The sequence below is a fragment of the Polyodon spathula genome, chromosome 34 (genome assembly GCF_017654505.1).
Source record: "Polyodon spathula isolate WHYD16114869_AA chromosome 34, ASM1765450v1, whole genome shotgun sequence".
Classification (NCBI taxonomy): Eukaryota; Metazoa; Chordata; class Actinopteri; order Acipenseriformes; family Polyodontidae; genus Polyodon; species Polyodon spathula.
In genome coordinates, this window is record NC_054567.1 from 5,164,232 (window position 1) to 5,188,971 (window position 24,740).

Below are 24,740 nucleotides of genomic sequence, written 5' to 3' on the forward strand. Positions count from 1 at the left end.
AAGGCTGCACCACAGAGCTACATTAGGCAACTGTTTCCAAGATACAGCCTTTATTAGCTCAGCCAATCCCAATACCATGCCTATCCACGACTTTAGAATACTTCAGCATATGAACAGTACTCATCATTGTGATTAGTCTGTTACTAGCCAAAACGTTTGTCTACTTCAATTACTGTAGTTTTACCTTGAACAGTATGCCCACCATGGGCTTCTGGTAGCATTTTCGTAATGGATGTGTATATTATGTAACGGTCCAATGAGTCTCTCTGAAGCTAATAATAAACCAATATAAGTACTATATGATGTGGACGGACAGGCAAGTGTATCGCGATCTATCATGAAGCTGAGGCAACCAGATCGTCATATATTGTCATGCTTATGAACCTGCTGTATGCAATAGCCAGGGACAATCAATAACACAATGATACAGTAAATAGTCAAAATCCTCTTATATACTGTATTTCAAACAGCCAGAACTGTTCTTTATTCAAACAACCAGAAACTATTTTAAATATGTAGTTGAGTACAGCTTGCATTTATTTATTTATTTTTAAAAGCAGCATAGTCTTTGCAAAGTATTTCAGATGTTGTTTGTTTTTTTTCGTGTACTGATACGTGGTGAATTCTTCATCATATACACATTATAAAGCTAAAGGGGGGTTAGGCACACACCAATGCTCACCTATATTTTGGCTTATTCTACTATTAATTTATTTAGAAATCACAATTGAAACATTCACAGCTTGAATCAGTAAACAGGACAAGTATGAGTAATCGCACAATTTCTGAAAGGAATTAAACACTGTTAAATATTATGTTCATTTTGAGTTTCCAAAAGGGTATTGTGATCTTAAAGAGAGTCCAGCAAATAGCAACCAAACTAATCTCTGTGTTTACCAGAGCAAGCCATGAAGACGGGTTGAGAGAACTGAACAAAGAAGAATGGGCTTCATTGAATACTTTAGGGTTAACGGTGTTCACAAAAATTCAACTAAGCACATCACGGAAAGCAGGACCAAAGGACATAATAAAAAAATAAGTGAAGACAGATTTATGACCAAGGGTAGGAGACACTTCATGACACAGAGGGGTGAGGGCATGGAATGCGTTACCTAGCCATGCTGTTGATGCTGAATCACTGGGACCCTTAAAGACCCAAGTTTTGAGATCAATCAGCTACTAGGAAGCAGACCAGCACTGATAAGCCGAACGGTCTCTGATCAGCCGTAAAAGTTATTTTTTTAATAGTATAAAATAAGCAAGAAAATTACTTCACATTTCAACTGCCCTATATCGTGACAATTGTTCTTATATAGGATCCTATATGTTACCCTCAAGTAAAATAAATCCCTTTAACCCAGTAGCTAAAAAAGTTTTTTTTGTAATCTATATAAATGCTGAAAAGGCCTATGTGATCTTGTTCCACAAACTCAGTTTTCATTGAGCAAGTAGAATGAGGAGGGCTGCGGACACTTCATCACAGAAACAATTATACTTCAAAATGAGGAGAAAAACCCAGCGAATACATACAACAGCGTCCTATTAGAACATTTAAGAGACCCATATAACAATCATTCGAGCAATGCTACCTTTTCACAGTACACCAAAGCACCAGCGTAAAACACAGCATCCTTTCTCATTTATTTTGCAGAGCTTTTAAAGACAAGCCTGTAATCTACTTCAAAGCAGCGTCTTTCTTTTTACTATCAGGGGCCTTTATATAACATCGGGAACACAGGCAGCCCTTCATTAAATAAAGAAATAGTCCAAAACTTGATCACAAATAAACGGAAAAATGACATTTTATTTTGCCCTATTGTTATTTTCCGTACAACTCGCTTAGATCAAAGTGCATTGCTGGTTGCTTTGTCCACTTTTGCAGTCTCTTTGATATAGTAATTAAGAGACTACTTCAGAAGCAGGTGGCACTCACAGTACAAAGCAAGCAGAACACATCTCTCAAAGCCAAATGAAAAACATTTAGTCAAGTGTTGTATTATTTACATGAGAAGGAATATGTATGTCTACAACATTGAGGTAAATACTGGAAAAACATGAATAATCAAGCCAAGACAATAGCTGTAATGGATTTTAAGAGAAACTTATTGTCCTTGATTATGCCATCCAAGAAGAAAAAGCTCAAAATGATGGGAAAAACGCCAATTTTGTGTTCCTCGCAAAACCTTTAAATGAAAGAATAACAGATAAATAGTAGTTTGTTTTCAGAGCAACTCCAAACTTACCACATCATTAGGAAGACTTTGAAGATCATCAAACGGTGTTTCCAGTGTGTTTGTGTCTACGTTTAGGATGACCACATCTTCCAGGGCCATGCTTTTCACTCTCTGTAACAAAGGGAGTAGAGACGTTACAGCAGAAAACAGCAACAATAATGACACAAGAACCCTCTTCACAAGCAAGTAGCTTCAAATGTCATTGGATATATTTGTTCCACCTTCCCCTTGATGATATTTACTATCAGTGTTGTGTAGTTCCCATGATTTAAAATGATCATTTAAAAGAGTTGTCATGTTTTCTCTATTTCTGTCTTTACCTGGTTTTGAACTTGCTTTGATCTTGTCTGGCAAACCCTATCTGCCTAGCATTGAACAGACTTGCTCATTCGAGTCAAACCCAATAACAATGTGACCTTTCAACTCTGCTGGCCCAACCTCCTTTACATACATAGAGATGGTGACTGGGTGGGACCAGCCAGGTTGAAAGGCCATTTTGTCACATGATCTGAATGGAATGAGGAAGTCAGTTCAGTTCTAGGCTGTTTTCCAGACAAGCTCACAGAGATACTGTATGGAAATGTGATAATAACTCAATATTGGATCAACAGAACAGACTGAAAGACAAGGGTGAGTTAAAAAATGTATAATATTAAAATAAGATCCTTTTTAAGACAATGTACAAAACCCAAGGTGATTCAGTGGCCTTCTATATATCAGGCTATAAAAAATAGACATTGTAACCTATTTTTTCATATTTATGCTAACTTAGCATTTCATATACAAAGGATATTGTGATCACTCTGATAAACCTGATAGGTATTTCCAGTGTTAAACCACTTAGTTATAAACCCAGCTAACCCCTGAGTGGTCATGATGATTCAGCTTCACTATACATCTATATGCCCCTGTACTGAAGATTGAAACTGATTACATGCTCCTGAAAGCTGAGTGTTGGCGTGTAGTCTTAGTTTTGCTTGCAGCTGGTAAAACAACAACCCATCTCCTGGGGTTTCTACAGGTGAAATCCAGCCATAGCAACTGAACACACACACGCAGTTTCATCATGCTTGCACCACGGTAACGCCAGCAAAGCACTGAGGTACACAAACTACAATAATAAATAGATATAAACAGGAACACGAGATGCCAAGAGTGACAGAGGACAGGACCAAGCTTACCACACAGGGTTCTCAACCGATCATAGTCGTAGTAGCTCTGAATGCTGCCTGTTCTATTACACTAGGACCAAACCTGCAATTTTACTAACTTCTGAAGACAAAAACATCTTGTTAGATTGTCAAAGCCCCCTTCCTTTAATGGTGTAAATTATGGTATTTAGCTCACTGTGTATATCAGTTCAGTGACCCCAAGTGTTTATGTGTACTGTGATTTTTCAAAGTGGAGCATTTCCAACTATCATCCAAACACAGTAATACACAGTATTCAGGGCACACCTGTACCTCTGGAATGGTGTTTGCTTATGTTGCAAAGGTGCTCATTTAATCAATACTCTGCCGGGATTAGCCCCAGCTGGCCTGCACTCTTTAGAGTGTTTTACAGTACCAGTGACCCTGGATTACATCAACCTCCTCTCCATGTTGATCCCAGGGTTCACTCAAAGAGAAGTGGCTGATTCTATCCAGTTGGATTCCTCACTGTACTAGTATTGTAAAGCTCTTTAATGAAATTCAGCTGTGGCCTATCTAAATAAATGCAATGGCATATTTTGAAAGAGGAATATAAGTAATGTTAATGCAATAAAACTAGAAAGAGATTACACAATGGCAATGATCATGAAATCTGTATTTATGTTTAACCGGTTTTGATGAAAAAATATATACTGTATCCCTGTAAAAATGTGTACAAAACCAGAACATGTAGGATGCCTTGTGTGATACTGGGGTTTAAGTACATTTCAGGAGCCTTTTAAAGAAAGGCAAGAATCTACAAGTAATGACGACTATTATTATTATAATTATTATTATTATTACTACTACTAACAACCTGTCTTTATGTCTTTATTGTCTTGCAATAGCTAATCCACACTATATACTATATACAGTGGCTTGCGAAAGTATTGACCCCCCCCCTTGGCATTTTTCCTATTTTGTTGCCTTACAACCTGGAATTAAAATGGATTTTTTGGGGGTTTATATCACTTGATTTACACAACATGCCTACCACTTTGAAGATGCAAAATATTTTTTATTGTGAAACAAACAAGAAATAAGACAAAAAAACAGAAAACTTGAGCGTGCATAAGTATTCACTCCCCCAAAGGCAATACTTTATAGAGCCACCTTTTGCAGCAATTACAGCTGCAAGTCTCTTGGGATATGTATCTATAAGCTTGGCACATCTAGCCACTGGGATTTTTGCCCATTCTTCAAGGCAAAACTGCTCCAGCTCCTTCAAGTTGGATGTGTTCCGCTGGTGTACAGCAATCTTTAAGTCATACCACAGATTCTCAATTGGTTTGAGGTCTGGGCTTTGACTAGGCCATTCCAAGACATTTAAATGTTTCCCCTTAAACCACTCGAGTGTTGCTTTAGCAGTATGCTTAGGATCATTGTCCTGCTGGAAGGTGAACCTCCGTCCCAGTCTCAAATCTCTGGAAGACTGAAACAGGTTTCCCTCAAGAATTTCCCTGTATTTAGCGCCATCCATCATTCCTTCAATTCTGACCAGTTTCCCAGTCCCTGCCGATGAAAAATATCCCCACAGCATGATGCTGCCACCACCATGCTGTTCTCGGGGTGATGAGAGGTGTTGGGTTTGCGCCAGACATAGCGTTTTCCTTGATGGACAAAAAGCTCAATTTTAGTCTCATCTGACCAGAGTACCTTCTTCCATATGTCTGGGGAGTCTCCCACATGCATTTTGGCGAACATCAAACGTGTTTGCTTATTTTTTTCTTTAAGCAATGGCTTTTTTCTGGCCACTCTTCCGTAAAGCCCAGCTCTGTGGAGTGTACGGCTTAAAGTGGTCCTATGGACAGATACTCCAATCTCCGCTGTGGAGCTTTGCACCTCCTTCAGGGTTATCTTTGGTCTCTTTGTTGCCTCTCTGATTAATGCCCTCCTTGCCTGGTCCGTGAGTTTTGGTGGGCAGCCTTCTCTTGCCAGGTTTGTTGTGGTGCCATATTCTTTCCATTTTTTAATAATGGCTTTAATGGTGCTCCGTGGGATGTTCAAAGTTTCTGATATTTTTTTATAACCCAATACTGAGATCATGTGACACTTAGATTGTACACAGGTGGACTTTATTTAACTAATTATGTGACTTCTGAAGGTAACTGGTTGCACCAGATCTTATTTAGAGGCTTAATAGCAAAGGGGGTGAATACATATGCACGCACCACTTTTCCGTTATTTATTTTTTAGAATTTTTTGAAATAATTATTTTTTTCATTTCACTTCACCAATTTGGACTATTTTGTGTATGTCCATTACATGAAATCCAAATAAAAGTCAATTTTAATTCCAGGTTGTAAGGCAACAAAATAGGAAAAATGCCAAGGGGGGGTCAATACTTTCGCAAGCCACTGTAGATCAGAATGCACTAAAGGGAGAGATTCACAACCCCTATTTATCTTCCACAGCACATTGTTTATAGCCTCGATAAACATGGCTTAGTCAGTGCGAGCCCCTTTCCTGTTGGATTACAGAAGTGAAACCAGCATGGTTCAAATCTCTGCACTTTTCAACCAGCTCCAGGATAGCAGTAGCAACTCTATTCGTCTTGCTGATAAGGCCTCCTTAATTCCTCCTTCAAGATATCCACACCATGTTAAGATTACTGCTTTTTTTTCAAGGATTTAAACTGTTTTAAAACAAACAATTTATACATTGTATATACAGTAGTGGAAACAACAAATGATTTACAGCCTCATCATTTACACTAAGGGTTGGAATTGTACTGCCCATTTTCCTCACTCAGACCCCTTACTTACTAAATACCCTGGCATCTCTGAATAGATGGTCCTCTCATCTAAAAATATGCTGATATTTCAAATGAGCAAGGTATCACGCAAGCAGAACGGTCCCCTGAAATGTTCTCCTTTTTCTAGGAAAGCAGTACTGCTGTGTATGGGGAGTTTGATGACAGATCACTTCACTTAGACTACTTGCTCACGAAATATCTTTGTGTCCCGGGGGACTTTGACTCAGGCAGTGGAGAAATTACAGGCATCACTGCAGAGGGAATATTTTTAACAATAGGTAGAAAGATTACGTTTACAATTAGGCATGCTTAAATTTCAAAGGTAGAGCACAGCACACAGTGACGATAAAGAATCAAGAAGTGCAGTTAACATATTTATTAACTGGTGAAATACAATTCAAAGCTGCTGTAGTACGTCCACTGCTTTGTCATTTCAAATCTTTTCACAAAACAAACATTCAACTTTACAGCTGCAGCGTCCCATGCAAAACACACATCTGTGGGTGAAAAACACTCAAATAAAAGCAGCTACATTTAAAAAATATATAAATGTGAAATGTGTGGTCCACTGAAATAAGGGGCTTTATGTAATCTCTGTAAGAAAGAAACTGCAGTGTCCAGTGTGAAAACACAACACAAAATAATAAATTAACATCCAAAGTAGCACTATAGCATTAAAATGTTAAATCAAAACAACTGGTGCCTGAGATACAAGCTCTTGCAGTGTCTAAAAAAAAAAATGAAATCCAAAATATGGATTGTAGCATAATGGAAAGCGTAGTCCAATCAGACTGTGGAGTCTGTATCACCTGATACGAAACCACCAAACTGCACATCTTCGTCATCAGAACCGAAGCTAACCCTTGACTCTGATCATTCACAGACACTATGAATACATGCCTGAATACTTGAATTAAGACAATAAAAGTGCTAGTGGAATAGCATTTTGGGGCACACGGGAGCCATGTCCACATTGCCTTATGTAAGGGTGCCCTATTACGCAGAAATGTATCTCTGTATCACTGAATAGATAACGATTCCTTCTTCAAATACAGTTTGATATTAATGAGTTGTCCCACATTGCTAAGGCACCCCAACACGTTATCACTTTTCCTAGGAAAAGTATTGCCTGTAAAAGATGATGTAGGTTGTCAGGCGTTTTTAAAACTTGATTAAGACATCCGTCAGAGGAATACTGAAAAGAAACATGAAGTATATTGGTTACCAGCCCTTTTAAAATACACACACTTGAATAGTGACTTCTAGTGGGTTTCATATTTGTCTAGTTCTTAATTTGTTTGAATTGCGGATAAAATAAATAATTTGTCCATTATAAAAAATGTAATTTATACTGCTAGTTTTAAACATTCAAATTGTAATAAAGAAAGTACCTTGATCAGTGACTCAAGTAGACTCTGTTTTTCATTTGATTAAATTCCCAAGCATCCTTGTGGCTGTATTAACTATAAAAGGCACTGGAAGGAAATACAGCCTGGGGCATGGGTTTCTGCACTCACGAAACAGCCTCTTGCAATATATTCCCTTTTTTACTGTCTTAATCAGAAATTCAGTCCTGCCGAGACCCACTTCCCCTTTGATGGGGGAAAGCAGTCATTACACCTCAAACCGCAGTAAATGACGGGCACAAGATCAGGGAAAGCAGTCAGTACACCTCAAACCGCAGTAAATGACAGGCACAAGATCAGGGAAAGCAGTCACTACACCTCAAACTGCAGTAAATGACAGGCACAAGATCAGGGAAAGCAGTCACTGCACCTCAAACTGCAGTAAATGATGGGCACAAGATCAGGGAAAGCAGTCAGTACACCTCAAACTGCAGTAAATGACAGGCACAAGATCAGGGAAAGCAGTCAGTACACCTCAAACTGCAGTAAATGACAGGCACAAGATCAGGGAAAGCAGTCACTACACCTCAAACCGCAGTAAATGACAGGCACAAGATCAGGGAAAGCAGTCACTACACCTCAAACCGCAGTAAATGACAGGCACAAGATCAGGGAAAGCAGTCAGTACACCTCAAACCGCAGTAAATGACGGGCACAAGATCAGGGAAAGCAGTCACTACACCTCAAACCGCAGTAAATGACAGGCACAAGATCAGGGAAAGCAGTCAGTACACCTCAAACTGCAGTAAATGACAGGCACAAGATCAGGGAAAGCAGTCAGTACACCTCAAACTGCAGTAAATGACAGGCACAAGATCAGGGAAAGCAGTCACTACACCTCAAACCGCAGTAAATGACAGGCACAAGATCAGGGAAAGCAGTCAGTACACCTCAAACTGCAGTAAATGACGGGCACAAGATCAGGGAAAGCAGTCAGTACACCTCAAACTGCAGTAAATGATGGGCACAAGATCAGGGAAAGCAGTCAGTACACCTCAAACCGCAGTAAATGATGGGCACAAGATCAGGGAAAGCAGTCACTACACCTCAAACTGCAGTAAATGACGGGCACAAGATCAGGGAAAGCAGTCACTACACCTCAAACTGCAGTAAATGACAGGCACAAGATCAGGGAAAGCAGTCAGTACACCTCAAACTGCAGTAAATGACAGGCACAAGATCAGGGAAAGCAGTCACTACACCTCAAACTGCAGTAAATGACAGGCACAAGATCAGGGAAAGCAGTCACTACACCTCAAACTGCAGTAAATGACGGGCACAAGATCAGGGAAAGCAGTCACTACACCTCAAACTGCAGTAAATGACAGGCACAAGATCAGGGAAAGCAGTCACTACACCTCAAACTGCAGTAAATGACAGGCACAAGATCAGGGAAAGCAGTCACTACACCTCAAACTGCAGTAAATGACAGGCACAAGATCAGGGAAAGCAGTCAGTACACCTCAAACTGCAGTAAATGATGGGCACAAGATCAGGGAAAGCAGTCACTGCACCTCAAACTGCAGTAAATGACAGGCACAAGATCAGGGAAAGCAGTCACTACACCTCAAACCGCAGTAAATGACAGGCACAAGATCAGGGAAAGCAGTCACTGCACCTCAAACTGCAGTAAATGACAGGCACAAGATCAGGGAAAGCAGTCAGTACACCTCAAACCGCAGTAAATGACAGGCACAAGATCAGGGAAAGCAGTCAGTACACCTCAAACTGCAGTAAATGACAGGCACAAGATCAGGGAAAGCAGTCAGTACACCTCAAACTGCAGTAAATGACGGGCACAAGATCAGGGAAAGCAGTCACTACACCTCAAACTGCAGTAAATGACAGGCACAAGATCAGGGAAAGCAGTCACTACACCTCAAACCGCAGTAAATGACGGGCACAAGATCAGGGAAAGCAGTCACTACACCTCAAACTGCAGTAAATGACAGGCACAAGATCAGGGAAAGCAGTCACTACACCTCAAACCGCAGTAAATGACAGGCACAAGATCAGGGAAAGCAGTCAGTACACCTCAAACTGCAGTAAATGACAGGCACAAGATCAGGGAAAGCAGTCAGTACACCTCAAACTGCAGTAAATGACAGGCACAAGATCAGGGAAAGCAGTCACTACACCTCAAACCGCAGTAAATGACGGGCACAAGCCTTTTAGATGCAGGATATCGGAGCAAAGTTCTGAAAACATTGCGATTCAAGCGTATTAAATGTTTGTAATGCAGCAAGTTAACTTTAAAATAATAAGGTATGTTAATGACATACATATTCAGGCCTACGTCACATGACAGGTGTCAGCAGCATATATTAAACAGGCTACCCGGACCCCTGCATGTCTCGCCTAGTACAGGGGAGCACAGGATTGGGTTAGTTTATGAAAGTTTCATTTATTAAAGGTATATGGAGCACAGCACAATTATTTCATGGTTTTACTTCACTTAAGCCATGTTGTTTTAGGTGATACCTGTGATTTTTCACCCACAATGAATACAGTGTTAGAATATGAAATGCTTTCGCACCAACTTGCGTGACACTTACTTGAAACCAAGGATTGTGATATTTTGAAATCATTACACAGAACTTAATATGTAATACAGCTTGTATTTTAAGCAAAACAGGTGAGTAAATATGCTTGGCTCAAATCCTTTGACTATTTTTGTATCCAATCCTGTACCTCCCCTGGGTCATGTGACTTGGTGTATTTGTGTAACAAGAAATCAGAATCAATCACGAAAAAAAATATTTCATATCAGTCTGCCGCTAGAGTAGGTGTCCTTCATAACTTTGAAACAGAGCCATTTGCTACACTAATATACACTACTACAAAAAATGAAAGTAGAAAACATAATGGCATAAATAATTCCCCAGGTAGACTTGTATGTGTCCTCCAATACATTGTGACAGCTGCTGATTTCATTTTGAACTGGTAGCCCTATTCAGACCTCAGATTCGATCATTAGTCCAGTGCCTGCTCAGGTGGTAACACTGCTGTTGTTGGTTCAGGACGCATTTAGCACGGCGAAATGGGACCGGACCTCCAGTACGTCATCGGCTGCCTGATCACAAGCATGACCAATCGATGTGAGGATTGCATCAGTGCAGAGCAGCCCACACTCAACACTAACATATTCACAGGGATCCTTACAAACTTTATGAAGAACGGGCATTCGATTTCCAGGACTGGCTTGTTCAGCTATCACTGATGTTATGCAATCATTTATCAGTTAATTTCAGTATATAAAGAGTGCTCCCTTGGAATACTCAAACTTGATACTTGTTAATTGTGTTTTTGAAAACTGAAAATGTTGCTCCTTTAATTTTTTGGACTAGTGCATTACCCTACTGTATGTCTTTAAAGTGCACATGAAAATGCTAAATGCTAAAAGAGACTCCAAAATCAATTACTTGACAACACAGGCTCCAAGAAGCTTTCAAACAAAGCATATTTACTGGTGACTGGTGTCTGTGTGGACACTGTGTTTGCTTTGCTCCATTTTTTTCCTTTTCTCTGAATACAGCAATGTGTCACTTTGGATGCCAGGAACAGGAAAACCAGCCGGTATAAAAGTTTATGATTTCATGCCCCAGCAGCAGCAAAAAGAACTTAATGAAATCCCTTTTAGATTTACAATCTGAAATAGCTATTCAACAGACAGACATGGTTAGGAGAGACATGCCCTTTGCCCTTTCAACCCTTTGATCCCAGCTCAGCATGTGGCCTGCAACTCCCCCTTCCATGTATCTTCCAGCAGCCTTACACCTCGGAGCCTCGCTTCCTTTACTCCTCACAGGTGATCCCCGCACTGCCTTTACTCCTCACAGGTGATCCCCGCATTGCCCCTACTCCTCACAGGTGATCCCAGCACTGCCTTTACTCCTCACAGGTGATCCCTGCACTGCCTTTACTCCTCACAGGTGATTCCCGCACTACCTTTACTCCTCACAGGTGATCCCAGCACTGCCTTTACTCCTCACAGGTGATCCCACACTTCCTTTACTCCACACAGGTGATCCCAGCACTGCCTTTACTCCTCACAGGTGATCCCAGCACTGCCTTTACCCCTCACAGGTGATCCCAGCACTGCCTTTACTCCTCACAGGTGATCCCACACTGCCTTTACTCCTCACAGGTGATCCCACAATGCCTTTACTCCTCACAGGTGATCCCACAATGCCTTTACTCCTCACAGGTGATCCCACACTGCCTTTACTCCTCACAGGTGATCCCTGCACTGCCTTTACTCTTCACAGGTGATCCCAGCACTGCCTTTACTCCTCACAGGTGATCCCAGCACTGCCCCTACTCCTCACAGGTGATCCCTGCACTGCCCCTACTCCTCACAGGTGATCCCTGCTTTCTTATCAGAAACAGCTGCGGCAGACACAGATTTAGCTGTCACACAGTTTAACACTTTTTGACAACAGTCTCTGGGGTACCCAGTGTCTAGTAAACATGCTACAGGAATGACTGAGTGGAATGGTTTGCAGCGTGGGGATAACAAGACTAATGTTGACCACACTGAGCAGCAAGCTTTAACACTACTTTTACAAGGTTAGTGTGGTTCATTCCCACTGCCAATTTACAGTGGATCATGCTTTTTCTCATGTTATTCTATGCATGTATTCTCATAAGTGCTTTACCACAATACTGAAAGTTTCTCCCCACAGAGCCAGCTTTTGATCATTACCAGAACTGAAATACAGCTGTTCCTCTGAAGGTTATAAGCACAGTAAATCAGACAGACTCCAGCATAAACATAAACAGTGTTTTATAATTTTACCTCATTATTATTATTATTATTATTATTATTATTATTATTATTATTATTATTATTACTACTACTTTAAGTGACAAGGGACATACTTGTCCCACAAATGAACATTTCTTATTTCTGTAATGAGGTGCAAGAAACAGGTTTTAAAATGTACTGACAGGTTGGATCTGGTCTATCCAGATTGTCAGTTTCCTCCTTGTGATACTTGAGTCACTCTCAAATGTATTTTAAGAAGAAACCGTTTGAACAAGCGCTCAATTCCTTGTGTACCTTAAAGCAGGGGTCTCCAACCCTGGTCCTGGAGGGAAGGTGTCAGTCCCGATTATTGTTCTAACTGCACAATAAATTAATTAATTGGATCACTTACGCTTCTAATAATCACTTAATTGGTCCAATTAAGTAATTTAGGGTACAGTTGGAACAAAACCCAGGAGGAACAGCAGCCCTGCATGACCACGGTTGGAGTCCCTGCCTTAAGGGGTTAACAGTTGTACATGGGCACTAATCTTGTGAACCTTCACTATTTACTTATACAGTACATTAAAGATTAATTTGTTTCCTTATACATTTTTTTTATTTTTTATCTTTAAGCATTTTTTTTTTTTTAATCAGCTTTTTAATCACATCAAAGAAGCATAATTTTGTATAGCAGCAGCACTGTCCAGACTGTCACTGCAAAAACTAACAGCGAAACCGTCCATGGAAGCTGAAAGAGGTCTTTCTCAAAGAGCCAATTAAACAAGCCGTCATGTTTCTATTAGACCACCCTATAGATCTGCATTTAAATTAGTGGTCTGCAGGTGTGCATGAGGACCAGAATGACAAAATAAAGATTTGATAACAAAGACTGTGAGTACAAAGGCAGACCATTATTTGTTTTGAATGAAATCTTCAGAATAAGAGAGCACTGATGTTTGAATGGTGATTTTTCTATAAAAAATGAACCTTACGGTGTTCGCAAAACAAGCAGGCATCCCGTAACTTGAGACACGGCATACATTCTACAATCTCTTAGCAACCACAGCATAGCGAATGCCTATTGCACACAGAGGAGGCAGTCAGTGTTGCTTTTGAAACAAATAGAGTTAATGACCAATCCTGTATGTCACTGTTTAACAGTCCACCTCGTTATTATTAATATTATTATTATTACTATTATTATTATTTTATTATATTATTGCTTTCAATGTGGACTAAAACTAATTCGAATAAGCTTAGTAAACTAAACATCAGATTATTTCAGTCCCTCTGAATAAAGTTAGACATATATATATATATATATATATTATATATATATAATATATAAATATATATTATATATATATATAAAATATGAATGAAAGCATATTTATTACATTATCTGGATATGGTTGATCATGTTAACTGATCATGGTTATTAATAATTTTGTTTTGTTTTTTTGGGGGGTGGGGGGGAGAATTTGGGGGGACTTCATCGAAGTCTTTAAAATCTTAAAAGTTATCTTAAAGTGTTTACAGTTTCAAATGCAATGAATTGTACTACTGCAACAGGGAGTGGTTGAAAGCTGGCCCAAGACCTAAAACAAAGCAAACAATCCTGGAATCTATACCACACGGTTACTCCACCTCTACAGTCTCATAATAAAAAGAATTAGCATTAAATGAGATATATTTTTGGTTTCATAAATTAAAATGTTTCTGGACCAAGACAGAACTGACCTGACGGAGAACTAAAAAAACTCATAAAATGATAATTATGTGTAATATATCGATAGATACGAGGTACAGTTTTCAACACATTTCGCGTTGTTTGGTGCCCTGTATGGGCAGTTTTACCTTGGTCCTGCTTTTACACATTTTTTCCCATTAAAACAGACAAGCTGCTGAATTGCCTTTAATAGAAGAGATTATTAATAGCTATACGTGGGAGTCAAGGAACAAAACAAATCTTTTGGAAATCGATAGTGCAGAAAATGAAATGCGAATAAAAACTTAAAAAATAAAGAAATAAAAAGATGCACTCACTTAAATTAAAAAAATAATAATAATAATAAAGAAAAATCTGCCTCTGGATACTTAATTAACCCCTCTGGAAAAAAAAAAAAAGTCTAAAAGTCAAGCTATGACCATGAAAACACTGAAGGAATTGTGGGAACAGGCAGAGCACTTAGTCCTTAGGCAGTCGCTATTGGGATGTACTGTACAGGTATCTCCAGATGTATATTGTTTTTGTGTATAACCTAAATTCATCTTTACAGATTGGGTGGGTGCATATGTGGTGTATGGGAATGGAATATGATTATAACATGTATCCCTATATTACATGTCAAGAGTCCAGCTGCGCACAGCCCTTCCCATTCTAAAAAGTTTAAGCTATTTTTGTTTTGGTGCCAGAAGAGGCATCTCATATAGCTTATTTATTTAATCAAATGTATCGTTTTACACCTGTAACCTACTCACCATGCTAATAAGCAAATCCATAAATTGCGTGGTCATCACCAAATTAATCTCTCACTGTGACAGAATCATGTATGTGACAGACGAGATATCCAGACCCTTAACGAGTCATTCTTGTGGCTTATAAACCTTCTGCAGGATAGGATATTCTTACATATGATTATGTAGTATTTTGGTGTATGACTCATCTAAACAATTATAATGATTGTAACAGGAAATGACATACATTGCTAAAGAATGCATCAAAATGACAGAAAAGGGATCCTCTGTAACCGCTATTGAACGCTGCTGATAGAAGCTCAGTCTCTCCCTGCCATGCGAGGCGAAACCTTTTAACAAACATGTCACCTGGGAACTGGCCTGCATTTATTCAGGGTTTGATATGGGGCGGGCAGGATTTCCAGGCCTAGTTCTTGTTCCTACTGCTCCCGTGTGTATGAATGGGGTTAAAACGTCATTTTTTAAAAGCTGACTGCTCCTGGTTTTAATAGCACTTCATTGAGAAGGCACCAACATGTGTCCTACACCTCAGTGGATTGCATGGGCTATACAGTTAACACAAGAACACCCCAAAGCAGCCCACAAAGCGTTATGAAGAAAACTACTTCAAGCACACATTACTGTCTGTACAGCTGAAAGGTAAGCAGTGATATTGAGACAGAAATGGACTAACGCCAACAAAAACATTTTGTGAATCGGGGCCCTTTGTTTACTGGAAGGACACTTTACAGGAAGATGTATTCTTGCACACTACCAGTAAGTCAGCAAAAGCTTGTGAATTTAAGGTTACAGCTTGGAGTCAATTTCCATAAAGATGTATATGTATTAGTATTAGCTGTGGAAACAGCTAACCGTGTATCATAACGTGGAATATGATCAATTCCCAGTGGAAGTGCTACACTGAAGACACCACCTGAAGGTACATTCTAAAAGGAATGCAACATCGGTCTTCTGAAAAACAGACAAATAAAAGAAATGCATTAGAAATCCTTTAGACGGTACAGGGAGGTATCACATGCTAACAACATCTTCATACCAAGTGAAACTCTTTCAAACGCTAAACAAAATAATAATAAAAAAAAGTGGCTTGAGGAAATGGTGTGCCATTGCTGTAAAGAGAAATGCTTCACTCAATGCATTGCTGAGGGACAGGGGGATTTATTGACAAACTAACCTTGTTTACAGTACTAGGTAGGAATGTTAGTTTAAACATTTAAGCATTTAAACTATGAAGACATGTACAACGTTTTTGGCATCAGTATATATTTAACCAACAGCTGCAGGAAACACAGCAATACATTTCCTGTAGATAAATTGTGCAGCTTTTCACAATAATTTAGTTTAGTTTTTTTTAACTATGACACCATATATTTACACCTAATAAACATTTCTGAACAGCTTTGTGGTGTAGTGGCGTGCGGCCCAGGCTGGTCAGCGTCAGAAATAGTAACGTCAGACCTGAAACGCACTTTATTCACAAATAACAAATGAAAGGTTTAACAAAACTCTTACAAACAAACAAAACAGCACAGCTGCAGGTACCCTGGCACAGGCAGAAAGCACAACCTGCTGCTCTCTGTGTGCTCTCCCCCAAACAAACATGCCCTTGTCTTTTTATAGGGTGTGGTCAGGGGAAATTGACTTCAATCACTCAGTTGCCATCAGCCCACATTCCACACTATTAATTAACCAATAAAAACAATTCCACAATTAAATTAACCTGTGGCTATGCATATACAGTAACAGAACACATACTTTCCTTGTGCAGGGCCTCTGCCCTGTCACAAGCTAATTATTACAATTAAAACGAAACAAGAGTATTCTGCCAGAAATGTAAAATGCAAATGACGTTGATCCTTTTGGACAGACTCCAAAACAATACGTCTTAGGAAACAAAACACAAATTACAGCAGATGGTATTACAGGAAACTAGTACCCTCTATATACAGCTGCAGCACATTCCAGTACATTGTGTTGTAATACACCATGCAATGAGACTGAGGGATACAAAGCTGTGTGAATCTTGTACCTTAAGCACTCACTGTAAATGTAAGCCACAATAATGCAGAGCAGGAATTGTCGACTGCACTAAAAATCACCCATAGCAGTTAAACACATAGTGCGACATAAGGAAGTACTAAGAGATACTGAAATTCAATGACAAATATTTCAGCTAGAAGTTTTTTTCAAGTCGAAATGTTTGCCATTGAATTTTAGTTTTAGTAGTTCTTAATTCTACACCAAAAAAAAATCACTGCCTAAATCAGCAACACCTTTCCAAGTGACACAAGCAGCAAAGGAAGCCCAGAGGTCAGGAGTTTAACAGCCCCAGAGTGGACATGTATCACATTAACTTGCCTCCTTTCGCCTTTGGTACACACAACTCAGTAAGCAATATGAATCTGATTAGGATGTTACATGCAACCCATTATTTTATGAAGAGAGTACTCCATGGACGGAGTTTTATGAACCTTGCGTCTGCTTTGAAGTTGTTTTATGGATTACCAGATTGAGATCTCCTCCACAATGACAAACTGGGTGATGACGGGAAAATAGCCGAGAAGCGCGTCCAGGACGGTCCTTGAATTTCTAGTGGGATTGTGGATCGTTAATCATGTTTTGGCCTTTGTACCCAAGAGAGAAGATTATCTGAACACAGGAACAGATTTCAAGGAGAACAAATTTAAAGCAAGTAGCACAAAGATAAATTCAGTGCCATTCTAAACAGAAACCGATGATCTGCACACAATTTAATTTAGAAAAATGATGTACCTTTAATAAACTTCACGTAGTTCTGCACTGAAGAGACATGAATGTCCTCCAACACAAACGATCACACTTGCATATTGTATTTCATTTCACAAAGATTATTCGCACCAAGTGTATAAAGACTACATAAACACGTTTAATATTTAAAAGGTAAAACAAATGTAACACATGAAATGCATAAAGTATCAATGCAAGTTATTTAGGGACAATAATGATTTAAAAAGTGTTCTGTATTTGTATTAGCATAATGAAAGTCCCTGATGGTTTGACTCAGGTGCCCCTCACTGGGCTGCCATAAGTAAATTAGATTGAAGCAGTTTTCTTTCCACAGAGCCAAACTGACCACCACGCTTTCAGTGTTTCTTGCCATAATATAAACAGAAATGTATCAAATATGTATTATTCTCAACTCCACAACAGGACAGTTTTTTAAATGAAGGCTCAGGCTGTGGTACTATACTGTGTTCCAATAGAAGGGTCTGATGTGACAAGCTGAGGGAGCAGTTCGAGGTCTGTACAGCTCAACAGAGGAGCCCTCAAACGGGTTCTTTACAGCCGTCACCGTGACAGAAATACCCACAACACTCCATGAATGTTCATGGAATATTCACTTCACATCAAAAGGTAAAGAATGTATGTTTAACCTAAATCAAACGGCTTAATTTTGGGAATTATTGTCCTTATACCAAGCTCAGCATCCACTTATCAACATGGCATAATTTGGAACAGTGTGTTACAGCCAGTCATTCTGTCGGATTAATTAATTATTGCAATATTACAAAAATAGATTCAGGAAAACATACACATATATATTTTAGTCTGTGACTCTAATGCAGTCACTCTATCCACTTCACCAGAACGCTAATGAAAAATGTTGCATTTAAGGTATCTGTCTGTCAATTGAAATGGGTAGATTAATTCCTTTTAACATTAAAGCCTCAACAGAACAGACTACAACGTAAACTTGTGTAATTGTTTAAGTAATTCAAGTAAAGGCTATATCCTTCACAAATAGCACTACAAATTATACTTACTTATCTGTAAAAGGCAGATCAAATAACGCATTGTGGGGTTCCTTAGAGTGAAGACAAACTTGGCTAAGAGCTAAAATGCCTGCTTTCAAACATAAAAATGGATCTTCAAGTGCATATGGGCACTCGAGTGGCCCTTTAAAACTTCATGAGCAACACGCTTTGAGATGCAGCCTTTTGTCAATTCCAAATGCATTAGCAAACATTTGGGGATTTCAAGCTCTTTTATGTTCTTAACACAGCAAATGGATTAAGATCTAACATAAAACAGGGGGCAAAGAGAGACACAGACAGCTACAAGGCATGAGTGCGCCTTCAACCCCGACTAAGAGCTACTTACAAAAAAACAAAGTATATACACTGCCCAAGTGAAAATGATGGAGTCACTAGCCTTGAGACAGAAGGGCTGGGGTGAGACCTGTGCTGCCCTTTTCATCCCACATAGACTCTATGCAATTCCCTGGTTAGTTTTCATCAAATGTTTATTTTTATCTCACAGTGCAGTGGTACCCCAAAACCATTTTTCGGGATTTTGTGTGAGTAGGGGTGAGGCTTTTATCTTCCAGTTTTTTTTAAACGCAGGCCCCTTGCACACTAAATAACTTTGCTTTAATCTAAAACCGTACAATATGAATGAATGCAAGACAGATTCTGAAACGATATCCGGTAAAAGCAATATTCACTCAACAGCACTGAATATGAAAAAGTCATTGATGTTCAATCTCACTATAAAACACTTGCTGTATAAATATTCATATTACATACAATGCAATGCATTGCCATTTTATTACCATGCACAACATATTTTTTGCAAGTCCCAAATCATTTTGCAAAATACCACCGTTGATTGAGCATCAATAAATGAAACTTACCTCCATCAAACTTGAATGCACTCCTATGAGGTAGGGCATGGGGGCACTGCAAAATAAACAACAAGATACTCGTCAAGATCCGGTGGGATGTTCAGAGCAGCTGCATGTGTAGCAGCAACAGGGAGACACTGAGGGCATCTCAGGAGTGGTGAGGGCTATTCAGTTCAGTCTGTATGGAGTAGCTCTCTCAGTCTCTGAGTTCTGTATTATAAAAGCTTGTTACAAGTAAGGATGGGCAAGACAGCAGACCAAACAGACTTTGATAAAGACACCACCCTCAAGCTCCCGGAGGGCTGTATTCATGGAGGAATGGTCATGTATACCTCCAGAACTTGTCTTGGGAACCATAAGGTAGGGCACGAGAAGTATCTGAGCACACATTGCCTCCATACCAGCAAGTTGCATATTTTAAACATTATTGACTAAAATCAACATAAAAATACTCTCTTGCAAGCCAGATGCCAACATAGGCACAGTGTGCTACAGTACACACAACTATCGTTATCTGTTAAGTAGTTTTTTTAAACATAGTGCATCGTAAGTAGGGGTTTGGTTAGGATGTTTTATTTGTTAAGAATATTGACCAATTTTAATCAATATCCCTCTAGTTCTGATTAAAACAGTTCTTTAAAATTGAAAATGTAACCCAAAAACACTCAAAAAATAAACCACAAAAATCAGAACCTAACCTAAGACAGCTAAACTGAATCATAATGAAACAACGGTTACTTGTCTAAAACTAATAATTCAATAGAATAACTGAACCATATTTAATGATTTGCGAGGAATGGACAAAGAATGTTAAGAAATGTAATGAAATAAAACTGGAAAACAGACAGAAAACAGCAAATAAATAGTTGCTATGGAAAATCACTGTAAACCCCTTTATTTGTCTGCAATTCTTAGATCTGATTTCACTACAGGGTCATTCCTGCTCAAGTAGACCACATATTGGGGATGTGTTTCCTCCATTTGTGTTTGATCTACCACATACGATGGAGAAAGGGTTGCATGGTGGCATGTGCACTGAAAAGCAATACCGTGTAGCTCATGCATGATGAGAACATGGCTGAACTTAAACATGGCCACTTTGATGACCTACTGAACTAATTTTTCTCCATGTGGAGGATGAAGTAGACGTTAGTATAATTTTCAAGACAAGGGCTTTTTCAGTGACCAATGACCACTTAAAAAACTTACAGTTCTGCTCAATCTCTAATAAGATAGAGGGCATGGATATAACGGTAGAGAAATGAGACACAGTGCAGAACACATCTTTGTCTGAGCTGCCTGCATCCTTAGGAATGCTCCTGTATCAGAGAGAGTGGCCCTTCCTCCTCCAGGTCACACTGAAATGAGCATGTTTCTAATTAAGCGCTTTCAGGAACACGACAGCTTCAATGTCAAAGGAGCTAAGACTCGGCCACTGCAGGAAGTCTTATGAGTGCAAAAACGTCTCATCTCGTGAAGGCCCAGCTGGTGTAATGAAAGGAAGCAGGGCGATTGCTGGTTTCTATAAATCCAGACAATTTGTTAATGTGTTGAGGAGTAAAGCAACCTGTCACCTCCTAGCACATGTAAAGAACTCGGATCTATAAAACCTAACTAGCGGCACCATGTGTCCTTTTCAATCTTCTGAAACAAGACTAGAATTTCAAGCTGAAAACGAAACTGGTGCTGTTCAATTAACATACCAAAATACACTCTGCTTTTGTGGAGCTATTAGAAACAAAAAAAATATTCCTATGCATGCCACAGTGACAAGGAGTTACTTGAAATGAATAGCAAAAGTAATACTGAATCTTCCTTTGTTAAATACGACTGGACGGTATTTTTTTAAGCAAACACCCTGCCCAGTCTGCATTTAAACGTGATACTGTTATCTTTATCGAAGAACTTGAAAAATGACTTTGCCTAATCAGCATTATGTTACATGATTATATATGTGTTTATACATCAATTTTCAGATGTTGGTAGTATAAATATAAATTGATTTAGCTAAAGTAGTTTCCTACAAGAACAAAACACATTGTGCATAAATTTATTCACAGATATCAGCATTTCCTCTGTCTACATAGACATGTGCACACAGTAGACCACAAGCAGAAAGCTATTTCTCATGTTTCTCATATCTGCATCGTACACAGGCTGCACACAATAGATCACCCATCTGTTGAGTTACACAATAGATCACCCATCTATTGAGATTAAAGGAGCACTTACAATGTCTTGTTGCTAAAGTTCTGTGATTGGATTATGTCTATCAAGATGATTCCTTTATACAAACAGTATTTATGTAAAAATGTGTTGCACAGTTTTCTTTACAAAATTTTAAAGGAACTTAAAAATACTTTAGCTATACAAAGCTGTGTCCAGAGTCAGATTGTAATTCAGAAATATATTGAATCAATAGCTTCAGATTGCAATTCCAAAATGTATTGAATCAACAGTTCAGATTGTAATTCAGTACTGTACTGAATCAATAGTTAAGATTGTAATTCAGTAATGCAAGGGTTTTCAACTAGGGGTACGCGTACCCCTGGGGCTACTTCTAAGAGCCAGAGGGGGTACGCAGGACGACTCAGAAATGCACAAATAAAAATGAAATTATTTTTTAACAGTATTTTATAGTATCTCTACTGTGCATAAATATAACATTTTTGTTTATGACTCAAACGAACTGCAGATAAAATTTGAAAAAGAGTGTGTGATTTTGATTGAGCGGCCTGGATTTCTATAAGGGTGAAGCAGGTGTCTGACGATTGTGCCTGTGGAGAGCGCTCTGTGCTGCTCATAAACATTGCTGTTTTCAACTTGTTGTATAATTGAATACTAACTACTATTAATATTATTTAGCAGATGCTTTTATTCAAAGCGACTTGAGGGGTGAACCGCCGGGTAACAAGGCCATTTCCTTAACCACTGCACCACCAAGCCTCCTAATCAGGGAAGCGCAATCATTCTGCTTTTTATTTCTTTTTTCTTTTTTTTTAGAAGTACAGTATAAATGCTCTGATAAATATAATTATTACTCATAATACTCATACTTTGACGGTTTTTGCTTTTTTTATTAGGCATGGCTGCATTTTAGTAACAGCAATAGTATCTACAGAAAATGCAAAGCGACAGAAAGTTATACCAAATCCCTTTGGATAATTTGTATTTTAGCTTTAATAAGAAACGTTTATCATTGTTAGTAGTTGTTATAGTTTTATCTTGAAGTAAACACCTTAAATGGCACATAATTATGCAGATGCGAAGTAAACGTTAACATAAAAAACATTTACAATGCACACTATTTTGCATTATTTAGACTAACTTTGCCGAATAGAAAGCGAATACGTCTGTTTCCAAAGGGATTATTAAATATTTGTTTTTTTTAATTCTGTGCATCCAAATACTTGTCATTAAAAGTTTTAAGAATTAAGCCTACTGTTTGTTATTTTGTCCTAAATCATCAGTTTGTCACCCAAACTGTTGTGACAAATTATGTATTAAATAAATGGGGAGGAAAAGAAACATGTTGATGAGATTATTGTACATTTTTATGCAACTGTTGTGCCATTCAGTACAGCAAAAATTGTAAAGGGGTACTTGAGCTGAAACCTCCAGACAGAAGGGGTACAGTTTCAAAAACAGGTTGAAAACCCCTGCAGTAATGTACTGAATCAATAGTTCAGATTGTAATTCAGTGATGTACTGAATCAATAGCATTGAATTTCCTTTCTTTGTTAAACCTTATTTCTTTAGGAATACAAGATATGTTGAGTTTTTTCCTCAGACACAAAAGTTAACAAAGTACTGTGTTTAGAGCCAGACAGTGTAGTACGAGTGATTTAGGTTTGGGGTAAAATCTGAATTTTAATTAGCAGATACATTTCCCCTCTTCTGAATAACCCTAATTAAAACCAAATTACCTAATGGGCCTGTAGATAAAAATCTGCTCCTCACAAAACAATGACCAGAAACATACTGTCGAGTTTATGTAAACACATGCAAAGAGCTGCCAGTTATTTAGAACAATATATTTATGTAAACTGCTGTTAAATTAATTCAGTCAGACAGTTACAGTGTGTGATTACCAATCTAATTAAAGATCACGTCAGGTTGAATTAGTCAGCTGTGGCGTACTGTAAGTTAATTTGTAATTAGAGACTTCCCGGTAATTACTGGTTGGAGAAGCAGACTTATTTAACCCTATTGAATACACAGACACATTCGGATTGAAATTGCAGGGCTTCTTTTTCTAAAGGTAGGTCTGCACCTGTGCTCCTTAGCAGCAGCTTCTAACCCTCTCTTACCACATATTTTGTGTGAAAGCGGGTGAAAATTTCAAACCCCAAGGAGGAACTGCTCCTGCCACCTTCACACAGTGGTTTTGAAACCTTAAGCCAGCAGGGACCTGAAGAGAAGCTGGCAGCCACTGCCTTCATGTGTTAATTACAAATGCAAAGCTTATTATGCAAAGAAAGGGCACCTGCTGGCTCCGAAAATGAATAAAGTCTGCCCTTCCTGTGCAGTGAGTAAATTGAAGGCTCATTTCGAGATAATAGTTTTCAGGTTGCATTTTCATGTATCCCTGAGACGGGGACATACTTAACATTTAAATCATCCACAGGGGAGCGACGCTCCTTCAGATTTAAATGTTTAGAGCTTCTGGCACGTCACTTAAAACTCTGCTTATCCCCGCTGGCTCCTTCATTCAGCATTGGCCAAGGTTGTTAGTCAAAGGTAACACAGGTTACAGAGAATACAATTCTGTAATCAAATTACCAGCTCTGGATAATATTTTCCAAAGCCAATTCACAATAATTCCTCCTCCCTCCTCGCTGAAGAAAAATGCATGTTAAGAATAATTAAACAGAGCAACAGCATTGCTTCGAGGCATATTCCGATGTTCAATTCATAAACAAAAGAAATGGAGAGAAAAATGTGGTGCTTAGGCCGTAAATATTCCTCAGTCCTGTCTTACTAAAGGCCTCATGAAGAGTTTAAAAATATGTAATTGAAACATTGATGATTAGGCCCCTTCCTGTCAGCTGATAAGACGCATAAACAAACATGAAGTGGTCTTCAAATGAAGAGCAACAACCTGAAAAAAAAAAAAAAAAGCTTGACAACGTTATTATCATAACCCTGGCTCCCTGAAATACAAATGAGGGATGCACCGAATCCATGTTTTTGGGATTCAGACGAATACTGAATCCATCTCAACCGAACACCGAATCTACAAAAACTGTCAAGAAAACAGACTG

At 38.8% G+C, this 24,740-nt stretch overlaps 1 protein-coding gene across 5 annotated transcripts in view; it reads right to left on the minus strand.

The window, feature by feature from the left end:
• The window catches only part of LOC121303610 (DENN domain-containing protein 1A-like), a 313,333-nt gene that overhangs the window by 122,894 nt on the left and 165,699 nt on the right, over window positions 1-24,740 (minus strand). For all 5 annotated transcript variants that reach the window (XM_041234403.1, XM_041234405.1, XM_041234402.1 and 2 more), the window contains 2 exons: window positions 19,486-19,531; window positions 2,244-2,345 (listed from right to left, as the gene is read on the minus strand). In XM_041234403.1, coding sequence (XP_041090337.1) covers window positions 2,244-2,345; window positions 19,486-19,531 — 148 coding nt within the window. The remainder of the gene's footprint in view (window positions 1-2,243; window positions 2,346-19,485; window positions 19,532-24,740) is intronic.